The 24,127-nt window shown below is 39.6% G+C and overlaps 1 protein-coding gene across 2 annotated transcripts in view; it reads right to left on the reverse strand.

The window, feature by feature from the left end:
• Positions 1–544: 544 nt before the first annotated feature.
• The window catches only part of NEK7 (NIMA related kinase 7), a 103,038-nt gene continuing 79,455 nt past the window's right edge, over positions 545–24,127 (reverse strand). For both annotated transcript variants that reach the window (XM_081039340.1, XM_081039339.1), the window contains exons 8-10: positions 21,793–21,887; positions 17,562–17,675; positions 545–4,408 (exon numbers count right to left, since the gene is read on the reverse strand). In XM_081039340.1, the coding sequence (XP_080895466.1) occupies positions 4,298–4,408; positions 17,562–17,675; positions 21,793–21,887 (320 nt within the window). In that variant the 3' untranslated portion in view covers positions 545–4,297. The remainder of the gene's footprint in view (positions 4,409–17,561; positions 17,676–21,792; positions 21,888–24,127) is intronic.

Here is a 24,127-nt window from a genome sequence, read left to right on the forward strand (position 1 = left end):
AGACTGTGTCCAAGTGGCATACCTGCCCTCAGAATGTCCCAGTGAACACAAACTGAACATAATATGCGGCATTTTCCGTCCCTTTGATCACCGATAACGGAGGTCTTCACGGATGCTGCCGAGGTGTCTTCCTGGACGTTCTTCTGTCCCCAGCACTGCTGGCAGGTGAGAAAGCCACCACGTCCCCACCTCGGGTCAGTCATCAATCAAGTGCTGCGTCCACACACCTGCTGAGCAGGCTCTCCTCCCTTTACTCAGGCGGGGAATCGCTCCCAGCAAACCACAACTAACAGCAGGATGACACAGAATAAATGTCTTCACTTACCTGCATTTCAGCTCTTTGACGCAATTCTGGATTTTCTCAGATGGTTCCTCTACAGTCAACAAATGACGGCATGAGACTCGGAGGGGAACTGGAATAAAATCTGACTCTCAGTGACCTTGGGAAAACCCATTCGCCTATCTGGGCCTCAGTCTCCTCATCTACTAAATGGGGGCAGTGACATCACTCTCATAGGAAATAGATAGATAAGTTCATGTACGTAAACATTCATCGACAAGTGTTTATTGGGTACTTACTATGTTCCAGGCACTCTGCTAAGTACTTAGAATGTAGTAACCATCAACACAGGCATTACCTTTGTACCCAGGAGCTTGGAGCTTTGCATGGAAGCAGACGTTACATAATGGCAGACTATTTCATTACAACAGTGATGGTTTGCATCGGTGGTAACTATAGCTTCCCCAATTAATAATACATTTCAACATATATGCCTGGTAGCGACGTTTCAAATTAACACACATGCTTTCTAAATAAAACTTTAACAAGTCCAACACTATCTCGTGCCTGACTGAAACTTACAATCTCGCACGCACATGCGCACAGTCAGACTAAATAAAGGTCCTTTCATGTAAGTCCCAGTTAGAAATGAGCTTCTCGTCCCCCAATCCATTTGGAATGTGGTCCTGGTGAGCAGGCCACACCCATCACTCCACCACCTGGCAGGTTTTCGCCGAGTCAAACCTTCTGGCCTCATGGTTTCCAGACCCAGGAGCGGTCTTCACTTATTATGTGCCAAGGACACTCGGCCTGTCGGTGACACTGTTAGCAGCACACTCCAGTGACAGGAATTTAATCCATTGCCCAAATTTTACACTTTATAATTTTAGAAAACTTTTCTCATTCAAAGACAGAAAATGACGTGCTGCAGAGAAGAGGAACTTGTGAAGATATGCCTAGTTTACTGCATATTTAAAAAACCACTTCTTAGGGTCTGTCAGAGCTCCGTTATCACCCTTGACTGTTTCAATTCTTAAGCTTCTCCAAAATAATAAGATTATGGAAATGAATACGAACTGTTTCAATAAGTGACAGTCAGTGAAATAAACAATAGTAGATTTTACGGGGGGGAATCACAGATACATAAAAATGTTACTGTACTCAATTTTATATTTTTATTTATATTAGGATATTATACAATTTTCAAAGCTAACAACAGAATACTTTTAGTATGTGTATTTGAAGCATAACAAAATAAGAGTATTTCACAAAAGAAGTCCATATTACAGTACTATTAAAATATGAGGCATAGGATAATTATGCGTGGGTTATACACATAATACATTCATTTTAAAGAAAAAAACATTTAATATGAGTAACATTTCGGTTAAAATAAATATCATGTAAATGTTAACAGCAACACCTGAAGTATATTGATGCAAGAAAGGTGTTTTGTAACAGGTAACTATGTAGACTGGTAGAGCATTCATGAGACGGCTATAATTCTTAGTACATTTACAATCATTGCATACTGTTGAGCACTTTATTTTTTACAGGGTTACCCCTCACCCACCATTCCTAACCCTCAGCCTACAAATCAGTCACCCTACACTCTCCCCTGGGGAATGGGTACCAACGTCTCAGTAAGGTTTAGAATCAGATGTACCTTTCACTTTACTGTTCCTTAAATCAATGCAAATGTTTTACTTCATCAATACAAAATTTACTTATAGACAGAAATATAAAGGGAACACTTTATAGGTGATTATAAAAATTGAAACTTCTCATTATCTTCATAATTCTTTGAAATGATATCATTCAAAATTAAAATTTGCTTTTTACACAGTGGTTTCTTCAGGGAAAATATAAACACTTAGTTAAAAAAGATACAATAACCAAATCCAAAAGTTTCCACATGTAGAAAATCATAATGGATTTCCCTGATCATTAAATTCTTCCCAGCTATTTCCTTCTAGCAGAGAAGAGTCACTGAAAAGAAAAGGGGAACCTTTGCTTACAGTTCACAAGGGATTAAGCTAATAAATTTTAGATCCATGTATTTTTAAAGATTGCAAGAAAAAGAGTATCTGTTCCAACTGGAGCACATTTCATCTCAGTCAAGTTCATGACATTACAATGAACGTGACACTAACGGGCAACGAACGCCATTCTCCTCCTGGTTCTGGAGACAAACCTGGATGGTCAGTGTGAATGTCGGACGCCACGAGGATCCGGGAAAACGGTGCATCCGGCCCTCAGGTGAAGGGCCAGCCAGACTTCCCTGCCTATCCCAAGATAAATTACCCTTCAGGTACCATAACCTATTTAAATGCCATAAGTGACTAAATCTGGGGAAAGGACCAGTTTATACTTTTGCCCTTTATACATTTTTAAAGTTTACAAATGACTTGAATGTATTCAAATGATTGTAAGAAAAATACTTACATGAAAAACAAAACCAGCAGTAATACCAGCTAAAGGTAGGTGTTCTCTGAAGGTGAGGGCTTCACGTTGACAGGTTATGGACCCCAGGGTTACACGGTGGATGGCGCCCTTTAACAGCGACTGCCACGGGGCCCTTTGGCCTCACAGTTCTGTTCACCACGACCATGGGGGAGCCCAGGAAAACATCTCCACAACGGCATTGACTGAACTCTTCCCACTTCCTACACTAAAGGAAGCATTACCATCTCTGTCTTCTACATGCATGAATACAGTACTTTGCTTAAAAGCTTCCCAACAGAAATGTTAATCTCATAAAAATTCTGGCTGTGGTAATGGCCAGTTTTCATTTCCTTAAACATATTCTAAAATTACAACCTGTCAACTGAATTGAAACTGTCTCAACATTCACAAGCACACATCCCTTCTTCCTCTCCAACAAGACACAGCACATGCACACAGGGGGCCCGAATTTCACCAAGTTTAAAAAAAAGTTTTCAATCCAGGAAGAGTGTTGGTATACCCAACACCTTTTCAGGGTATTATGTTGTCATAAAATCTGAAACATTAATGGATAAAATGCACAGAGAATATAAATAAGAAAGTAACTTGAAGAACATAAAAAAAAAATTTCTGAAGGGGATCAATCAGAACTTCAATAAAATCTATGAATAAAAATATATGCTTACACTCTAACGTATAATTATGAGTAGAGCATTTAAATTCATAAAGAAATTGAAATATAGTACTGCAAGATTATTTAAAGACTGTTTTTCAAATGTACAAACAATAATGAAAACACAATAAAAGCTTTGGGCAACGTGCAACCTTCAAAATTACTATCACACCAGCCAAACAAATCCTTAACCACTTTTTAAATGGATTCATTTATACCATTTTAATGTCAAGAGAATATCAAAGATATGAAAAGAAAACAAAGTGGAAAACTCTTCAGTGTCTGACTCACATTGTGTCCCCAAATCTTTTCACATTTAATAGTTGCATTTTGAATGTATAAGCTAAGAATTTTCAATGTTTCTCAAATAGTTTATGTCGACATTTATCTTAAGAATTATATTTGAAAGCTACAATGCTAAGAACTAAAACACATACTTCAAACCTTTAAAAATAAAATAGTCTCGGAAGCTCCCAACTGTGTTCCTGTCCAATGTCCACACACGACTGGAGAACCAAGCGCCACAGGTGCAGACACTTTTGCTCAGGCTGGGATGGGGTGGGTCTGGGCTGAGTGCCCAGCTGCACCTTCAGTGTTTGGCACTAAGGGTCGATCTGAACGCAATTTAGCCCCAGAAAACTCTCCCTAATTCCAAAAGTGTTCAGCCAGTAAAACCCATGATGCTCCATCACTCTCCTACCACACAATTTGATTGTTACAAAGTCGCCTGGGGCTTTGCGAAAAGTGACTTAAATTGGTACAAAATGAAGTTTATATGAAAACTGGTTAAGGATTCAAAGCACAGGAGCTCTGAAACACTAATCTTCACACCCGGACCCAAACAGGGAGGTACGGTTTGCACAAAAACACTTGAAACTATTTCGGTGCCGTGTCCTCGCTCAGTTGCTGGCAGCGCCCGCGTGCATCGTCTTGGCGACGCCGTACACGTAGGTGACATCCGGCCGCTTCTCTGGGTCTGGGTTGATGCACGTGTTGACCAGCTGTCGCAGCTGCAGAGACAAAACACGACAGGCTTACGGGGCAGCCCTGGCGTCCCGGGGAAAGCACGCTTTTCTGACTAACTATTCACTCGGCCCCGAGATCAGGGATTGACTGCTCTCCACCATTGCACAATTAGCTGACTGTTCTAGAAGCACACCCGTGAGTGTAAACGGTAACAAGAGGTTCTCGTCCCCAATCAGAGGCTGCAAATGACCTTGCGAGTTTTCAGAGGAGTGTAATGAGAAGAGAGCAGCTGCTAAAGACAATAGGTTTTTAACTGTAAGGCTCCAAACTGCAGAGATTTACACATTTGTTTCGTCTAGAAATCACCACGTTACCCTTGGTGGCAAGTTTAACTTTTCATAATGAGTTTACTATGCATCTCCACTGATGTGAGGCAATTAGGGTAGAAGGCTATCGTGAACAACTATCTGAACCAGTATGTGTGTCATGTGTATTCATTTTATATTAAAGGAAAAGCATGCTTCTGACTAAGAATAACAAAGTGAAGGCGCGGTAAGTTACGAACAGTATTCTAACCCTCAGCTCTGTCAGTATTGATGTCCTGCCTTTACAGATGAGGTGGCTGACGCTTACCGGATTACATCACAGGAAAAAAGCACACCTCGACGGATTAAGAAAACACCCTCCCATCTGGTCCTGGAGGAGAAGAACACGGGCTTTCGTTCTCAACTCTAACTGCCCAAGTTTATGAAACTATGTGTCTTCACAGCACCACGTGTCTTTCACAGCCGATCAGCCCAATCAGAAGAAAGACCCACATTCTTTTGCTTTCTAAATCTGTCTTGGGAATAATTCAGATCTTCTGAAAACTTGCATTAACTCTTTCTGGCCAGCGTATTAGCACTTAAATCATCAAATTACTATAATTTCTTCACAGTCACTAACACCACCATAAAAATGTTCAACTAGAGGAAACAGAAGTGGTGCTAGAATTTGTGAGCTGATCTGTGAATTGGGCAGTGGAGAAGGCTAACGGCAGTTAGAAATGTCACCCCGAAAGGAGAGTAAGGAGCTCACCAGATGGGACAGTGAGGGGGACACCAGGCTGGCTGAGGGCACTTTGAAGCCTGAGCCCACAGGTAGGTAAGTCGGAGTCCGTAGAGGTTTATTTCTATCCTCAGTAGGGAGGTTGGAGCAGGTGACCTGTGATAGTTCTTCAGGTTCAAATCCCTTAAACTTCTGATTCTACCAGAATGAAGTTTCATGATTCAACTCTACAGCTGCAGGCTCAGCAGGGTTGGGGGTAATGACGCCCCACTGAGAGGGGCTGCAGATTTCAATTTAACTTCCTTTCAAAATCCTTAAGGGGGACAGCGATACACAAGGAATTTTATGATGGTGATCAAGTGAGATTTACATTGGAAAGAGGTAGGCATTTTAGCCATTAAAATAAAAACAAACACATCCCATGATACGAGCACAGAAAACACAGGAAAAGCATTATAATGATTCTGACACTTAAAAAGATCATGTGCTCTGGCAGGTAATCTAGTTGTCAGGTATTTTGTTTAGGGATAAAAATGATAAAAGAAGCACAAAGGATGACAGGCAACGAAAACTGTGGGACAAACTTCATTATGTTTAACTAAATCACGAGTAGATGCAACAGCAACTTTTTGACTCAATAAAACTGCCTCATCCTTCAAGCTGGTCCAGAAACCTTGCACTTCCCGCCTCCTCCCTCAGAGTAGGGTGACATTTCCAACCCATTGTGGCAAATGCTGGCCCTGAGGCTCTGCTGCCACAAGGAGAGGTGCCCCAGATAAAAGATAGATGGGTGCAAGCTTAGCTGGGGGAGACGGTGATTCTCTGGCTGCCCCAAAGTAAAAGAGGAGGACCAAGGTGGGAAGCCAAGGAGAAAGGAAAGTGGAGAATGAGCAGCTACCCCCCTCCTCCCAGAGAGCCTGGGGAGGGACCCGGGTGCACAGAAGCCCTACTATGGACAGAGCCAGCACACGCAGTGTCCGCTTCCTTGCCCCACGGGTGTGGCTTGGTCGCCCATCAGATACGCAGCTGATCTGTTGGAAAGGTTTTTCTCTTCCAGAGGAATTATAAACGAGTATCACAGTACACAAGCGGATATGAGATATAAAACTTGCACACCTCACTACATACTTACGAATCTAATAATCCGTCGGTAATTTTTCCTACACTTTGATATATAATAAAGAAATTAATAAAACAAGAAAATAAAACCCTGTCAAATCAAAACAAGCCCTGGCAGTGACTCCCACTCACTGGCCACACCGGCATTTCTAGAAGATTACTCTGTAGGGACACTGCTGGCATCTGAGGACACAGGACAACTCGGATGTGGGGTCCGCACACAAAGGCCACGGGTGGGGCTCCAGGCTGGGAGGGGGAGGACCACTCACCTTCCTTCCCGCAGGCCCCTGGACCACCATTCTTCCTGCCTCTCCCTCCTCCCGGCCCTTCTGTCACCTGCTGCTTTCTCCTCCCTAAAGCCTTCCTGACCAGCCTCCTGCCATGGGGACCTTAGTGTTTCCCCCCTGGCCTCCATCGTATCCCGCGCGTACTTTTATTAGAGCCCTGAGCACACTCTACAGTACCTCCTTTAACACCTGTGTTCCCCTGTTAACATGGAAACCTGAAGGCGGGGTGAACAGTAAGTGTTCACTGGCATGTTGAATGAATGAGAGAGTGAATGTGTAACTTCTGGGTGAGGGAAAAACAGAAGGTTTTGTGGCCGTGGCCTCTGAGCTGAGGGCTGAAGCATGAACATAATTTTACCAGACTCACGGGGAGGGCAGATCCTAAGCAGAGGTGACAGAATGAACCAAGGTGCTGGGCCAAACACCATGAGTGTGCGACAACGCTGGCCAGTACTTGTGAACGACTGGGGAGCGACGGGGTGGAATGGTCATCGGAGGCCGAGTGACAGGAAGACTAGAAAGGGGGTTCGAGTCTACGCACATGGGCCACAGGAAGCCAGTGCTGAAGCTACGAGAAGCAGATCAGCACGTGTTTTCTCGGAAAAGTCAAAGATAGAGCAAAAAGAGCAATGCCAGCAGGAAGCCCCATCACGTTCCTCGAAGATTTCAGGCAAGAAGTGCTGGGCATGTGAAAGGAGGTGTGGCCACTCACAGAGGAGCTGTGGCCTCTAGGGCAAGAGGGACACTGAGCTTTGAAGGTACCGACGATGAGATATCGACATTGACATCTAGGCAGAAGTCTGAACTCCTGAATTTGGGGTTGAATTCTGTATCTATACCTAGATGACTGAATTGTAGAAACAATTTCTGTGACTCTACCTTCGTCTAGATTATGAAGATAAAGGAGATGGCTCGTGAAAAGTTGTAACCTGTACGGAACATAATTCAGTTGTGTGGGTCTCTTACACATGCATGTGCTAATTTAGTCTTGCTTAAGGGTGTGTGTGATTCTGAATTTTTAAAAAACCCATATTTATATAGAATTTAATATTTCATAAAATATCCTATATCCTTTTATTTTTCATATTTACTTTTAAAGTGTTGTGATCTCCCACAACAATCTTAATTTACAGATGAAGAAAATGAGAACCAATTAAAAACTGGATCGGAACCCAAGTCATCTGACTTTAAGGCAGGCCTTTTCCACTCCCACTGCTGAGAGCACGCTTACTTTTACCTACTTGGTCTCTTGGGTTGAATTCCTCACGATGTCTAATACAGCTCTGCATGCATGATGACTTTTCATAACACTTTCTGAGTGGTTGAATTTAAAACCATCACCACTACAAAGGGATGTCACTTGGTTTAAGGTACGATCTGAATTCCAGCCAAGAGAGATGAGTTCCTAGGTATGGATGGACAGGAAATACCAGTTCTGAGGCATCAGCAGAGAGTGGAGAAAGGAACCCCTCAGGTGCTTTATTCAGGTACTCAGAGCTAATCTGACTTCTGTCCAATGAGCACGGTGGGGAGCGGCCACCTGGTCAAGGTTGCCACCCTGACTTGCTGTTTGTTTTTCCCTTAAGCAAAACAGCAGGGCAGAATCCATCATTGCATATCCTTATCAAAGAATATATGGCGGTGTATTGAATATTCAGAGATTTGAATGTTCGAAGAGCATTGAAAGGTGTGTGCATAGCTCTGATCAACCTCATGCAAAGAGAATGAAAATTTAAGGACCGCTTGAATAGACAAAATTCATCTTTCCAACTTCGGACAATCGAAGTTCTACCCTTTAATGAAATGAGACCACAGGGGCTGCACCCTCAGAGCACGCTGGCTTATCCCACCACCAATTCACCTTCCAAACACCTTTAATGCTTGCTTTTGGCTTCTACCAAACACCACTTAGGGACTTGTATAACTGCTGTGGACGACACCACCTGGTGCATTACTCACAGGTCCTTATACGAGCTCTTTCTACCGTAACTTAGGAGGAGAAAACGTCCTCTTCTCTGAGGACTGGCATCCTGGCTCCTTGAGAACAGAGATACTTTCCCTTAGAGCCGTAACAGAAAGGAAGCAAGTAACAGCCAGGGAGCAACTCGACCACAGCGGTTCTGGGGCGGGCAGGATAAGGATCGTTACACCCCCTGTCCTTGGTTCTGAACTTGCATTTCTATTCCCATTTTAATAACCTGTAAGTCCTGTTTTTTGTTATAAATTATCTCAACTCCTTTTTGATAAAAGGTGGATTTAAATACATAATGGGGAATTTACATAGGCCTGAATACTTAATTTGGTGTAGTTTTCCTTGGTAAATATGCGATAACTATTGGTTGTTCTAAAGATACATTGAATAGACCTATTAACCTAGTGGAGGAAAAATCAGTTGCAATGGTCTTTAGGCAAATAAGGGGTTTAAAAATCACAACAAGCAACTTGCTTTTATGTTACAAACAGCTATGGACCACGTTTTATGCCTTTAACTTTAATAATTGGTTAAAAAATGCAAATTAATATGGATCCCTGAATAGGCTCTGTCATACTAGTTAACAATTTAAGTTACATAAATAAGGTCACCTCTCATCTCTTCCTCTTTTTATGTATGCAAAGTACAGCATCCCTTTTAGATGGCAGAGTTATTTGTGCCCCTGAGATAATGAATAGGAGGACAAAATAGTCACCTACTTATTAGAACACAGGAAGAACAGTACAAGATAGTAGAAAGGGTTTAAAAGGCATTAATTAAGGGAAGAGAAGAACTCCGACCTTTGCCAGACTCCCGTTTTCAAGCTGTTAGATAACTGCACACAACTGTTGATTCATTTGGTTACTTTCACCAGCTGTGGACACATCCGGAGGCCACGCTACTTAGATTTTTCTGTTTCCAGCGGACCACAGGAATACAAGCCCCCAAACACCTTCAGGTCCAAAGGCACGGCTTTATGCTCTGTAAGGTAACTGGAGGACTTCGGCTCAATGCTATTTCCAGGACAGACAGAAAGAGCTTCCTACAGCTGATATCTACTGAGTTCTCACTGTCAATCAGGCACATTCTATGTTTTTCATGAAACCTCTGTAAGTCTTCAGGCCACTCAATGGGGTGGCATGACAAGGCCGCCTTCACAGAGGAGTTACATTCCCACAGCCTCGATGTGAACTGCAGCACCCAGCTTGAAGCCCAGGTTCGAGGTGGCACATTACACTGCCCGAGGAGAATCCCACCTGGGTCTACAGGCTCCATCACGGCCACTCTGCATCACGCTGGTAACCTTCCAGATAGGCAAACACAGTGGTTCGGCTGATTTTCAAAAGAATGTCAGCTCGGACACTGGCTCCTCCAGTCTCTGCCCTCGTAATTCATAGGCCAACTCCGACCAAAAACCAGAGCACAAAATCTTCTATAGGCTCTGCAAAACTCACAGTGAGATAACACCCACTTTCTCCATTGAGATCCACTTAAATGACGACCAAAAAATGTTCACATTAATATTATGAGTAGAATGACAACTTTAATGTTATTTCCAATCTGACTCATTAATTAAAGTGACAGTAACTCCCTCCAAACAAATAAAATATACTTGGATTTTCACAATTTTTATACCAGATTCTAAACTTACATAGTGACATGATGAATCATAAAAAATGCCTCTAAGTTTTCTAAGGCAGACATTAATCAAAATGAAATAATTATCTTAGCAATCTCTCAATGCTAATTTTATATATATCTTTTAAAGTGCCTATTAATCTCTGGAATAAAGGAAATTACTTAAAAAATCCTTATTTATCCAATACTCTGTGTCAATTCTCAGTAATATATTATTAACCATGTTCCAAAAAAAGTTCATATAATAACTGTAAGAATTTTATATATATTTCTATATGTCAGGCTTCAATTTCTAATAATATCATTAGGTAATCACTGGCTCAAAAAAAGTGTGTTTGAATTGAGAGAATTAGCCTTCCATTTATTACTTTAAATTGTAGAAATAATTCCAAAATCAGTAGATATTACATCAATAAAAATAAACAGGAGTGCGTAGAGACAGTTAGTGGTTTAAGTTATATCAAGAAATTTGCTTAGTTTGTATTACTTTTTACACATGTTTGTAAAAACATGTACTTTGCTTAAAATTGTTTTATAAAACAAATTAAAAATAAGGCAAAAATAAAGGTCTAAATATGCAAAAGCCTTTACAAAACCAAAGAAAAAAACTGTTTAATTCCGATGCTGAAGGAAAACTTAAAAACAACACAGAAACATCTAAATGGGGGGGGAGGGAATCACAGCACATAAAAATAAAATGAATTCTTTATAGCATTTCCAAAGGATTATGAAATCATAAGTCATATAGAAATTAATAAATAGTTGTTGTCAATAAAGTAGAAAAACACTAATATATTTTGATCTACGCACTTCTAAAGAAATGTCAAAGCACTAAGTTTGGTACCAAAAATACTAAAGCGAAGAGCGTGCTAACAGTCCCGTTGTCAGGACGATCGCCCAATCACTAACTATCAAGTTCAGTCACGGGCAGGTAACAACAGGGCTCTCTGTGCAGTATTGCTTCAGGTCACTAAGCCAATTCTCAGGAGAATAATAAAGTCCACTGCTATTGGTACTGTTTCTTTTTCACCCCCATCTTAATCCCTCTGAGACCAATTACGTGCTATCAGCCTCGCAGACATGCCCAGTTTCCATGTACTCAAGGACACGTGTTTGCACCCCAAAGTGGGTCTCATACATTAAAGCATATGATATTTTGGAGCTTTAGATATTTATACAAAATGATTAGGCGTATCCAACTTGTACACCAAACTGTCACTAGTGATTGACTTGGGGATAGAGGGAACGGGGAAAAGAAAGCAATGTGACACAGATATACGGTAATGTAATGTCTACATTCCCAACTGAAGATCATTCAGTGTTTCTTGAAAACTGGGAAAGTCTTACAGAAAGTTGCACGGTTTTATAGGATCCCACAGGATATGTGAAATACAGGGTACCGTTTTGGATTCGTGTCCTTAAGGAGCAAGTCCTCAGTGTCACTTCAGAAGCATAAGTGAACAAAGGGCCCTCTTAAATATATTTTTTAAACAAAAATGGAAAACTGAAAGCTTAAGTGGAACATTCAAATCTTACGTGGCAAGTTTAGGTAAAGGGGGTAAAATGGATATAAAGGATGAGAACATGAAACTTACTAAAACCATTTTAGGAAGGAAAACCAAATGCTGTTAACAGTATTTGAGAAAATACTCAATGTCAAGCTAATTTTAATAAACAATGGCACAAGTTATATGTTATGTTTAATATTATTATACACCTTTCTACATTTGAAAGTAGTCTTACCTCACTTAGCATTGGATTACATAACTATAAGGACTATAGAGATATTTGTGAAAACAGATTTATCTCCAAACATAACATGTGCCAGATAATATAATATAATGTCCCTTGTTTAAATATTCTAGGGACAGTGTGTTACGAAGAATCTTCCAGCACCAATTTAAATAACATTGGTTAATTTCCTGAAACAACTCCAGGGAATTTAGGTAGTTCTATTGCAATTAATGAATTTAGCAAATATAAAACAGAATTATTGAGACTGCTCAAACGAATAAAAAAGTTTTGTAAACTTAGTTTAACTTCAAATATGCAAAAATAGTCTGTACCTGACACTTTTCATCTTGTTTTTCCTTATTTACATAAAGCAGCTCTTTTTTATGAACTAAAATAAAGGTCATGTGTTTTGTTACTGACTCAACTTTCTTAAAAAGCTTCTTTCAGGACATTCTGAATTTAAATATAAATAGAAAGTATTTATAAATGTTAGGTTAAAAAGTCAGTCATCATTTTTAAAGCTTTCATTTAGTATTTTCCTTTCCTTAAGAGCAACCTTTTGGAAAATAAAGTATCAGCAAAGTTATAGCAAACGACAACATTTTTTGTTTAGCATCTCATGGACCAGCACACCTGCCTTCTTACTTGAGACCCAGGCAGTAGCCTTGACGGAGCCTCGGACGCAGCAATAGTCCCCACCCTCCTACACACGAGTCCTCATTCTTTCCTTTCAGTGGCCCCAGCCTCGGGTTATCTATCAACACTGTGCAGAAGGGCGTTCTGCGCAAGTGCCTGAGCGTGCCACTGCCCTTGATGTGGTGCCCTCTGGGGAACGTGGTGGGTGAGAGGGTAAGAACAGAGGAGAGAAAACAAGAACCGACGAGTCCTCGGGGGGAGTCGGGACACCCCTCACACACTGCCTGAGGGCTGGCTGCCGGTTGTGAGCCGGTGGCCCCAGCACTGGGATCCCTGCAGGTGCAGGCCCCTGCAGTGGGGATTGGCTCTGCCACTTCCGGTCTTAATCTGCTCATATGTAAAATGGGGACAACGCCACAGCCCCATCTCTGTAACAGGGCAGTTCCCATATGGATTACAAAAAATGGTGATTTCCAAAGTTGAAAACAATTCAGTATTCCAATTTTATTTAAAGCCATGGAAATATATTTATCCTCTACAATAACCTATAAATATCTGAAATCAGTTTACTTCAATTAAAAATTATTTTATTATTCACATAGAATCAAGCATAGAAAAAGCACTGTGCTTTTGAATCCTTATATTTTAAATACTCTGAAAAAAATCAATACTTTTCTTGTCTTCAGAAAAACATCACCAGGCTGGCTCACTGAACAACTAACTATTCCTGGGAAGGCAGGAAAGCAGCAGAACTCCCTCCCCCGGTTGCCTTCCATTCCTAAACTTAAAAAAAAAAAAAAAAAAAAAAAAGGAGAGGAGAGGGGGACATTGGTGGCATTGTCTAAGAAAGGAAAACAAAAACAATGGAAAAGAGGTTAAATTTTTTTTCTCATTTATGAGGTGAAAGTTTTTGAGATTTCATTCACTTTCCATCAGTTATTGATTGGATGTGATCTTTTAGGTTGATATTTTAAAGGGTAATTGTATACTTAAGAAGTAGTCCCATTAATTGATTTTTACTAAAACCAGATACTTTTCTATCTGTGGGCTGGAGGTATAAAGCCACGACACAAACAGAAATTTAATGTACAAAAGGGAGGAATTAAACGATGTGAAATCTGATTACTGGCTTAATAATTCCACTTCCAAAATTATATTTTGGTTTCTTTGCCTATAAAAAGAATAAGACCTAGGGAATTAGAAAGTTTTCAAAAATATAATTGGAAGATAACCACAAACACTGTGTCCTACAAGACTTTCTTATTCACAATAAACTTCAAATTGCTACTAAACAGATAGACAGCTGCCATAGCAACCAGTTCTGAGCAACGGTATAATAATATGTCCACTTTATTACAAGGTTTTAATCATCTCACTAATGTTTTATAGGCATTTACATTTCTTTTTGATTCAAAGCATTGTTTTCAAATCTTCAATTTAATTTCTCCCTACTCTGTTTTCTCAAACCAAGATCACCTTTATTTTCCCTACTCATTTCCATTTTCCACTTTCATCTTTTTACTCCACTTTTCAGAATTTGCTTCCAAACCTATCTGCTCAAACCTAAAATGAAGAGAAATCGGTTAAAAGTAACCACAATTCTACTGAACCTTTCTTGTGTCTTCTCTATTTAAACTATGAATTTTTAATAATAAAGAAAAAGTATTGAACGAGACGAAAATCTATGATGTTATTGCTCCAATTTTCAATAAAATATGTTGGTTAAAAAGAACTAACTCAGCACAGTGTGACACTATACTTTCTGAATAATTGTCAATACAACTATTCACTATTTTTTTAACTTGGACTTTCATGAGATAATTTAGTGAACAAGGTCTCGCAAAGAAATTAAATACTGAAACTGAGGAGAAATAATCCATTTGTCTTATTTCCCAATACATGAACACTGGATATTCCAGAAAAAATGTCACTTGCTTATAAGAATGAAAAAAAAAAACCACATAGCAAGTCATATCAAGAAAAGAATATTATCTTATTGTCTGGCCTATGGTTTCAGTAATTTTCTGAATTACCAGATAGAAAGTTCTTTGGAGAAGTTTCTCTCCCTCATTCAATTGTCACATGTTGGTTCACTGTTCTTTTTCTCACTTTCATCTCACCCTTTCCCGCCCTCACTCCCTCAATCACTCCATCGGTCCGTCCATCAATCACTGCCCCTTCGGAATGTGCCAGGCCCTGGAGATCCACGACGAGAATGGTGACGTCGCAGAGCAGGAGCCACAGTCCGGAGGGGACCCACGACACAGTTCTGATGTAAGTCCTGCCCCGGGAGGGTACGGGCGGGGCACGAGCGGTAGGGGAAGAAGACCATGTCCAAGCTTTGTTTTAAAGGGAATGAGCTCGCAAGGTAAAGAACAGGGCAGGGGTGTTTCCGAAAGAGGACACACTGCCCCCCAAAACATGCAGGGCCCGTCCAGCAGAACCCGCACTGGCCGTTAGGGAAGTTACCGCGGCTGTCGCTGTTTTCGCTGTAAGGTGACACTTAGTGCACCGGCTGTTCTGATTAAAGGTGCGGTTTCAAGACGTGATACTCCCCTGGTCACTGTTTCCTGTACTTTGCCACGCTAAAAATTAAACGGCAATTTGGACTTCCGAAAGATCTGAAAAGCCTACTCTGTAAATAAATGTTTGAGATACCATCAAGATGGCGCCATCGAATCTGTCTGGGTTTTTGCTATCATGAATTCTGAGTCGTTATTTTGCAAACAGAGTTCTGACTTCCGGAGAGAAAATGTTTATTAGCACGTCTGCACTTCAAAGCTCTTGTTCTGAGAACTTTTCTACATAACTGAACGGATTAAAGGAACATCATCAGTCTGCATTTCTGTATCTCATTTCTTTAGTAAAACTTAGTTTCCATGTTTACCTAGATATTACAGCTTTCTATTTCTTCATGGCACAAGATTTTACCAAGAGGAGGAATCATACTGACGTTTTTTGGAAAGAACCCCATATAACATGTTTTGCTTTATATTTCTTTTCGAAACTGGAAACTATGGAGGGAAGTAAAAAGGTGGAATCTATTTTCCTCTCCCAACTCGAAGACCTTCTATCTGGGCCAGACTTTGATATGTGCCCCTTGGCTGAGAAGCCGCGCAGCCAAGTTCACACTTAGCCGCGGTGAAGTGACCCTGCAGGCAGGCCGACTTCAACGAACCACCAGTGGTAGCATCATTAAAATCCTGCTGAAGGTCACCATGGCAACCGCCTGCTGAGGCTTCACTGCTGCTCGCGTCTCCTAATCAGCTACCATGTGAAATGCAAATTCAGACAGTCTGAAAATTAGTCAAGAAGAATAGCGGATGAGGATGCAGAAATGTGAAATATTCATGCGCCTCGTGGAGAAAAGGAGACAGCATGAATGACACAACAAAGGACGGACCCTGACATTCTCGCGGTCATTTTGCATTATTGTTCACACCGTCCTGTATTTCAGGCCTGGAGTTCTGAAGTTGGTTTTGTGAAATGCCATATTTATATGCTATACCCAAAATAGTAATTAAAAATGGCTAACCTAATAGCATTAACGTCAAATAAAATAATACTTCTAAATTATCACCACTGCCTGGTAAGAGTTTATTCTAATTACCAGAATACAAATGCTATGAAACGAAAAGGCAGGCATCACTGATTATCAGTATCAAAACTACTAGGGAAAAAAGGTACTTAGAACATTCTAGGACCCCAAATGCTTTACATATGGTAAAAATCATTTAGAGATATTTATTATTCAAGTTACACTGACAAAATTTTCCTTATATAAAACTAAAAGCAAATTCTATTCATTTCACAATACAATGAGTGGCAAGACTATCTAATAAGTGAACGTTGTAATCATTTTAGATTTCTCCTTTGCTCCTTCCCTTTTCCTTGAAGGGGTAGGAGTGGGGAACTCTCTGTTGCTCATGAGAAGGTGAGACCTCCTGACTGAAGACAGTGCTTTCTCTCGGTAGATGTCCAAGGAGCTTTCCAAAAAGAGTCATGAGAACACATTTAGTTAATTCAAGACCCTGCTACTCTGCATAGCTCCTTAAATATTAGCAAACCCCAATGTATCAGGCTAAAGAGGGAGAGGTTTTGTGCAATGCAACACTGGAGGTTGGAGACGGCCAAAACAACCCATGTCAACAGGTTACCCTTGCGAGGCAGGATTCAGACTCAGACTTTGGTAAAGTCTTCCAGCCAAAATGCTCTGTCACACGTCTGCAGTGACAACCCCAAACGCCTCCCGATGGCATGACCGCACCAGCGGGGCAGTGGGACAGGCTGTGAGGGAGGGTGGTTGGGACTGAGCGTGAGGCCGAGACCTGCAGCGAAGGCGTGTTTGTTTCCATTCCTGGAAAACGTGAACGGGAGGGCATTCTGCCCACAATGGAAGTTCTAATTGTCTGTTGCTCTGAGACTGTGGGGAGGGGGTTCCCGATGCCGATGACCCGGAGCCTGGGGTGGGGTGTTCATTCTGCCCTCGGCTGTGTTCCCAGCACTGTGAAGTCAGCCTGGCTCTTCCCACACCTAGAAACGGTCACATCTGTGCCACTCACTGTGTAATGTGTCCCAACCCACATTAGGAACTGCAACGTCAACTCTAAACAGCAAGTCTCCACGAGACTGAAAACAACGCAAAGGGTACTCCTGCCACCTGTATGTGTCATCTGTATTTCGGGATAAAGAACAATTTCTTAATAAAATGCCAAGTGTTAGCCAAATGAACACTGGACGAACACGCGGTGTAAAACGACTTACTTCTTCTGAGTAGTGATCTGAAGGAAGAGGTGGGTAGTCACACTGCTCTATCTTCTTACACAGCGAGTACAGGTTCATTTTGTCACCGTAGAAAGGACTCTGCAATGCAGCCATCTGTAAAATGCTCCCAAGAAAACCGATATAGTTACTGATCTCATCCAGCACGTTACACCGAGCTAGAAAACGGCTGCAGACACTTTAAATACAGCTACCTGGGCCTTTGATTCTTATGAACACCCTTTTCGGACAATTACTTAGTGAGTTCTAAACATCTTACTTCAATTTTTGGTTATTGTTTTCAACATTTAAAATTCCCTACCAGGAAGAAATAGTTAGCATGTATTTATTTTACCTATTGCGTACACAATATAAAACAATGTTAAGAAAAAGAACATAAAGTAACTTAAAGCTCTTTCTAACTATAATGCCATAAAAGCAATTAGTTTATCTCAGGACGAAACAGGCAGTGATGGTATATATCACACATGTAATGGCCAAAATATAACAAAAACGTAAAACTAAAGTTAAAATTGAATTATAATCTAGCAATGGTTTAGGGAACAGAATGCATAGCCTTTTGGCTCACATTAATAGTTTCTGTAGGGAAAAAAAAGTCTTCTCAATCTGAACGTTGTAACTGGTATTCAAGTAGTTTACAATGATTAGAACTTCTTTCTTTTGATTACGTCTCAAAAACCACTAAATACGCTCAAAAGCTCTGTAAGTGACAGCAGCTACTTCAAGGCATCCACACGAGATATTTACGCAGGAGGGAAAAAAAGGCCTCACAGAATGAACAACTTTAAAAAAGACATTATGGAATTTAAATTTATTTTCAGACAAGGTTCTAACTTGACATTTAAAGTGCAAGCAAGTAGTGTGGTAAGCAGGGTTACGAACTAAAAATTCAATTCCAAGTGTTCGCATCCTGTTCCAAACCTTCTAAATCTCTGAACCGCAGCAGCGAGAATACAACACGCGTGTGCGGCTGCCCCCAAGTCAGTCACCCTTTTCTCCATGTGCTAATAAGCTTGATTTTGGAAGGACAATGTGTACAGTCCCCAGACAGGCAGAGTGTGTGTGAAACACGCTCGTCCATGCTGTGCTACTCAGTGAGCGTCAGTGAGGACAGGACAAGCTGAAAATGGCTCTCATCTGTCTTCTGCCGCTCCAGACAGACTTTTAACTCCTTCAGAGCCTTAATGCACAGGACGTGCACAAGTGCTTCCCTCCTGCCGTTCATCCAGAGCCTACGGAAACCTAGAGCAAAACGACCTTAGGGATGGATACGTGTTCCACACGAAGAGAGAAAAGTAAAAAAAAAAAAAATGTATATATATATATATATATATATATATATATATATATATGAATGTCCATAAACAGCAAACACTCCTTTGGAGAAGAAATTTCTAAAAGAAGAACTACAATCATAATCACGATTTTTGTTCAAAATGCAAGGGCACTCACTTTACGACACAAGAGAATATTAAAAAGCTGCCTTAACGAACATACTGTACATGTAAACTGTGACACCCCAGAGCGAGTGTCCATAGATTCATGATCATACGCTAGGAGTTCATTACGGGACTTTTGTCTCAATTGTACAGTGTTTAAAAAAAAAAAACCTGAAAGACCCCTAAGGAGTTAAACAGGAATAGTATATTTTCATGCATCTCCTGCTTTGACAGATGAAAAATGTCAACTGTCCTGTTTTTATTTTCCAGCTTTTGCACTATTCATCTGGTTCATTAGCGCATCTCGATGCCGCCCCTGACAGCTGCTCGCGCTCTCCTCCCAGCAGCTGAATTTTTCAGGCTAATTTGATCCTCCACACTGAGGCGATGGCTGGAATGATTGACTTGCTCTCTGACCTCCAGGGTCTGACTTTCCTGATTACTATTCTGGGGATGTTGGAGGGACGAAAGCCCACTGTCTGTCTTCAGGGCTGGTGGCAGCTCTCTTTTTTTTTGAACTGTAAGCCACCAACCTACAACCCTGGAAAGATGCAATTGCTGAGCTGAACAATAAAGGAAATGTGTAAAACCTACTTTTCCATGTAAAGGTCCGTGTAGCAAAAGCACAGCATCTTGGTTTTAATTAGTAAAGCCTACTTTGTTGCATATCAATTAAAACTGTACTGCTAGGGGTTGTTTTGTTTTGTTTTGTGTGGGTTTTTTTGAGGTTTCAAGAATATTTGAAAGTCTAATTCTCTGACTTTCAAATACATTTTCAAAAAAGGCTCCCGACTACTTCATTGTAAATTCTTAGTGGGACACAATATAAATATGCAATCTTATGACCAGTTTTCTAAACCTAAATTACTCTGGGTATTTCTAGCAACATCATATTAAAACAGAACTGGAAGGAGATAATAACATAAAAATAAGTTGAATCTTTAGAAAAATTCTAGTTCTTCCAAATGACTTGTATGCAGGAATTGAGAAAATACACTGAAATGAAAACTAATGTTCACATGATAAATACTTGAATTCAAAATCATCCACAACACATATAACTCATGGATGTAAGAGTGTCCAAAGAAATAATTTTTATTTTGGTGATCATTTTCAGCACACATAAAAAAGGGACACTGCCTCTCAGAGGTGAATTCAGAATGGGAAGAACTAGGTCAGTTTTGACATGAGTCTGCTGGCCCTAGAAAAAATCATGCAAACTTCCCAAAAAACACTTACTACCTCGACCAAACTTTCTCCTTTTCATTGCTCAAATTTCATCTATTTGTGGGATCCAATTTGCTATTTCCTTTTAGGTGTTGAAAAGGAAAATGTTGCTTTGATAATATTAGACGAGGGTCTGAAGGAACCTAAAGTTAGTCACCTAAACAAGTATAAAATATTTTTGAATGTGCAAAGTGACTTTTAAACATTACAGTAATTAATATAATCAAATCAGTTCTTTTCAACATTGTATCAAATTATAACAGAACATAATAAAGTGAGCAGAAATAACTCTTTTAATCTCATGTGCATATATAAAAACATATTTTGTTACATCATTAATTCATAATTTTTCATAATAAAAATTATCCTAGGGTCATAATTTAAGAACATCTAAAAATCCTTTCTATTTAAGTAGTTGTTAGTCACTTTAGTAAAGAGAACAAAATAAATAAATGCAAAATAAATAATCTCTTAAATTTTGGAAATTTGAATCTGCAATCAGCAAAATAACAAAGATCATCATACACATTTTTTAAAAAACTTATGCTTCACTTTCAAGTATTGGTGGAACAATTAAAACAGAGGAACTCATTACATATTTCATTTAAGTTAAGAGGCTTAGAGACACAAAATACAGAGTTAGAAATACAATGGCTGCTATCTACCCACATAGATTTCCTTTGTGTACATTAAAATGGAGAGATGATCCCGTGTATTATTTTCCTTCATTTTATTTTATTAAAGGAGTGACTTAGATATAGACTAATTTTAAATTAACAGCTTTGACTCAAAGCCTGTTATTTGTAGGAAGATTGCCATTCAATTTAATTTAATAAAAATGACCGAAGTCACTAGCTTCAGATACTCGTTGATGCCATTATTTTATCACAGGGGTATAAATGGGCTGATATTATGCTTTCCTCTATCCATCGAAATTACTGCATTGCAATATTTGCCTGAGGACCTACCTACACAATTTTATCTCCCTTTGAGAAATTCTCAGCAGTAAAACAGAAGAGAGTATGTCACTGAGTTTGACCAATACAAATTGTTATTCGTGGAATTGAAATTAAGTGATAACCTAGAAGAAAGGTCTGTTTGCATACTATCCTTAAAGTCCAATTATTCTACGTAAAGTGGAAAAAAAGTGATAAAGATATTTATTGTGCTTCATGTTTTAAACCCATTCCGTTATACCTCTCCTACAATGCATGAATAAGAAAGTTTTTTCAGAGATGTTCAAATATACATTTTTATAAATAAGATATGCTGAAATAGATCATATTAACAATAAAAACATTTTTAAAATAAAATTCTCATCAAAAGGAAACACTTTAAAAATATATCGAAGGAAGTAAATGAGTAAGAATGTACAGGTACTAAATTCCACTATAAAAGCAGTTACTAAGCCATTGAATTAACTCTTCATATTTAAAACATTAATTCTTAAACATCACCTAGGACGAAATATGTGTATACTATAATAAGGGAAATGTATCACAGTGAATAGAAATACATCCATATATGGAATTATCAACATTACCTACCTCATACAGTAGACAGCCAAGAGACCAGATGTCAGATTTGAAGTTGTACCCATTTTCATGTATTCTCTCTGGAGACATGTAATAAGGTGTACCCACTGCAAAGAACAAACCAAGTCAAACCAGAGGAGCGTAAAAATGAAGATGCGGCTGAAGTAAGGAATTACATGCAAATTTCTGGATTCAAAATGTCCCCGGAAATAATTCATTACGATCAGAAAACTGTTTTTCAGAATACTCAAAACTTTTAAATTTCCTCTTTACTTCCTGACTCTCAAACAGCTCATTAACATCTTTCCCAACTAAAAAGGGGGCGGAGGCTCAAGCCTCAATTTATTGCCTTTTGATGGAGCCAGGGAGAGTGGAGGGGACATAACTAAAGAGGAACGAAGGGAATTCTAACAAGGAAACCTAGTTAAGTGATTCACATTGACTCTACTTCTTTATCTAAAAAGAATATGACTGCATATCCCAAAGAAGTAAGCACAATAATATAGTAATTTATTTAAGTATAAATGGTAATATATAACAACTTAGTAGACTAAGCATAAATAAATTATACTAACTTTTATAGAAACATCCCTTAGGACACAGTGCAGCTCTTAAAATTCAAAACTGTGTAATAGATAAGTTTCACTACCTTACTTACTCCTACTTTAGAAAGAATATAACAGATTTGTGTACGTCAAAGGTTATAAAATAACATGTGAAAAGTCTCTGACATCGCTGAAACTATCTGAATGATTACTCCTACTGAGACCATCTTAGAGATGGGATTCTCTGGACAATTTTTGGTTTTGTTTGTTTGATGTGCTAATACTTTCTTCTCTTTCTTATGACTGTTTTAGAAAACACTAACATAATAAATGCTAATATAATAAATATTTATTAAACACTTAAAAATAAACAAAGGCTTCCTATTTTGAAGAGCAAAAACATTTAAGTGACTTTCAAAGTGAATATAATTAAATTTCAAACTTAGATAGCTATTTCACCATCACGAGCCTAAGGCTTTTCTGCCAAATAGAAAATCAAAGTTTGAGAACAACATTTAGGGATTCTAATTGCTCGAAAAGAGCTACCAAAAATACACTGCTACTCACATTCTCCTTTTTCTATTAATTTTCAAGAACGCCCCAGATAGTCACTGTCATTTTTAACAAGACTATAATTCACGATACTGAATGCGGGTGTTTAGGAGACACAAGAAGAGTCACGGCAACAAACATAGCATCATCCTCAAAGGCAGGAGTCAGTTTTCCAAAGAAATAAAGTTCCAACCCAGTAGTCATGTGCGGAAACTGCGTGCTAACAGTGAAAACATCAGAACCATGTATTCACAAGGAACCCTATCTATACGGGAATCCGTTTTTACTAACAACGCATAGTCCTGGTCAGAATGGATGAAAGCAGGATTTATGAAGGCGAAGAAAAGTGAAAAGAACATGCAAACAGAAGAGAAATTTAAATAAAATACAAACTCTTTGGGTACGAAATAAATGAGACAAACTTTAAGAAATAACTTATTGAATGGCAGCATTTACTCTGAAGACAAACCAGCATATTTGCCGATTTCTGTCCGGGTCAGAAAAGCCAGGAAACTTTTAGAAATAGTTTAAAGAACTGGTCTTGTTATTGGGTAAAACCAAAGGCTATCCGGCTTTGAGGGTTCCACCCAGTCAGCTGTAGTGTGCACAACCGACTTGGATTATTGGAAATACTGACACACTGCCTGCATTCCGGGAAGGGTGGCAGGTACGCGGCCCTTAACCGGGCTGAGCGCAGGCTGCTGGCTCCTGCATAAAGCTTGGGACTGGCAGTGAGGGATGAGCAGAGAGGCTTCCAGAATCCACAGGGGGCGCCCAGAACACTGAGGCTTCAAGGGTCAGAGCTGACCAACAGCAAGCGTGATTTTAACCAGGAGCTCTGGGAAAGCTGGGGCACATTAGGGGTTTGACACGAGCGTGAAAGATTGATGACAGGGAAAAAGAAGAACAAATGCTAGCACTTTACAGGGATTAGCCCCAGCATAACACCTTCACTGCAACAGAAACTGAACTCACAGAGAGAAAAAGAATGATTAGGATTTCCACTAAACTAAACCTAAAATGGAAAAAAGAAAAATGAATGTAGGAAAAAGCCTATGCCAATGAGGCACTGGAGGTCGTTTCAAAAAGTTCCGTAGACACTAATTATTGTTCCTATTGGAAGTAACAAGAGTCTTTATACTGAATATGCATGTTTACCTGCATCGTGAATCTACATAAAGTGTAAACCTAAGTGTGCCACCGACTTCTTTGATGGCACATTTCCAAAAGAGTCATTATATAAGAAGAGG

This window comes from Rhinolophus hipposideros, assembly GCF_964194185.1.
Source record: "Rhinolophus hipposideros genome assembly, chromosome: 26".
Classification (NCBI taxonomy): Eukaryota; Metazoa; Chordata; class Mammalia; order Chiroptera; family Rhinolophidae; genus Rhinolophus; species Rhinolophus hipposideros.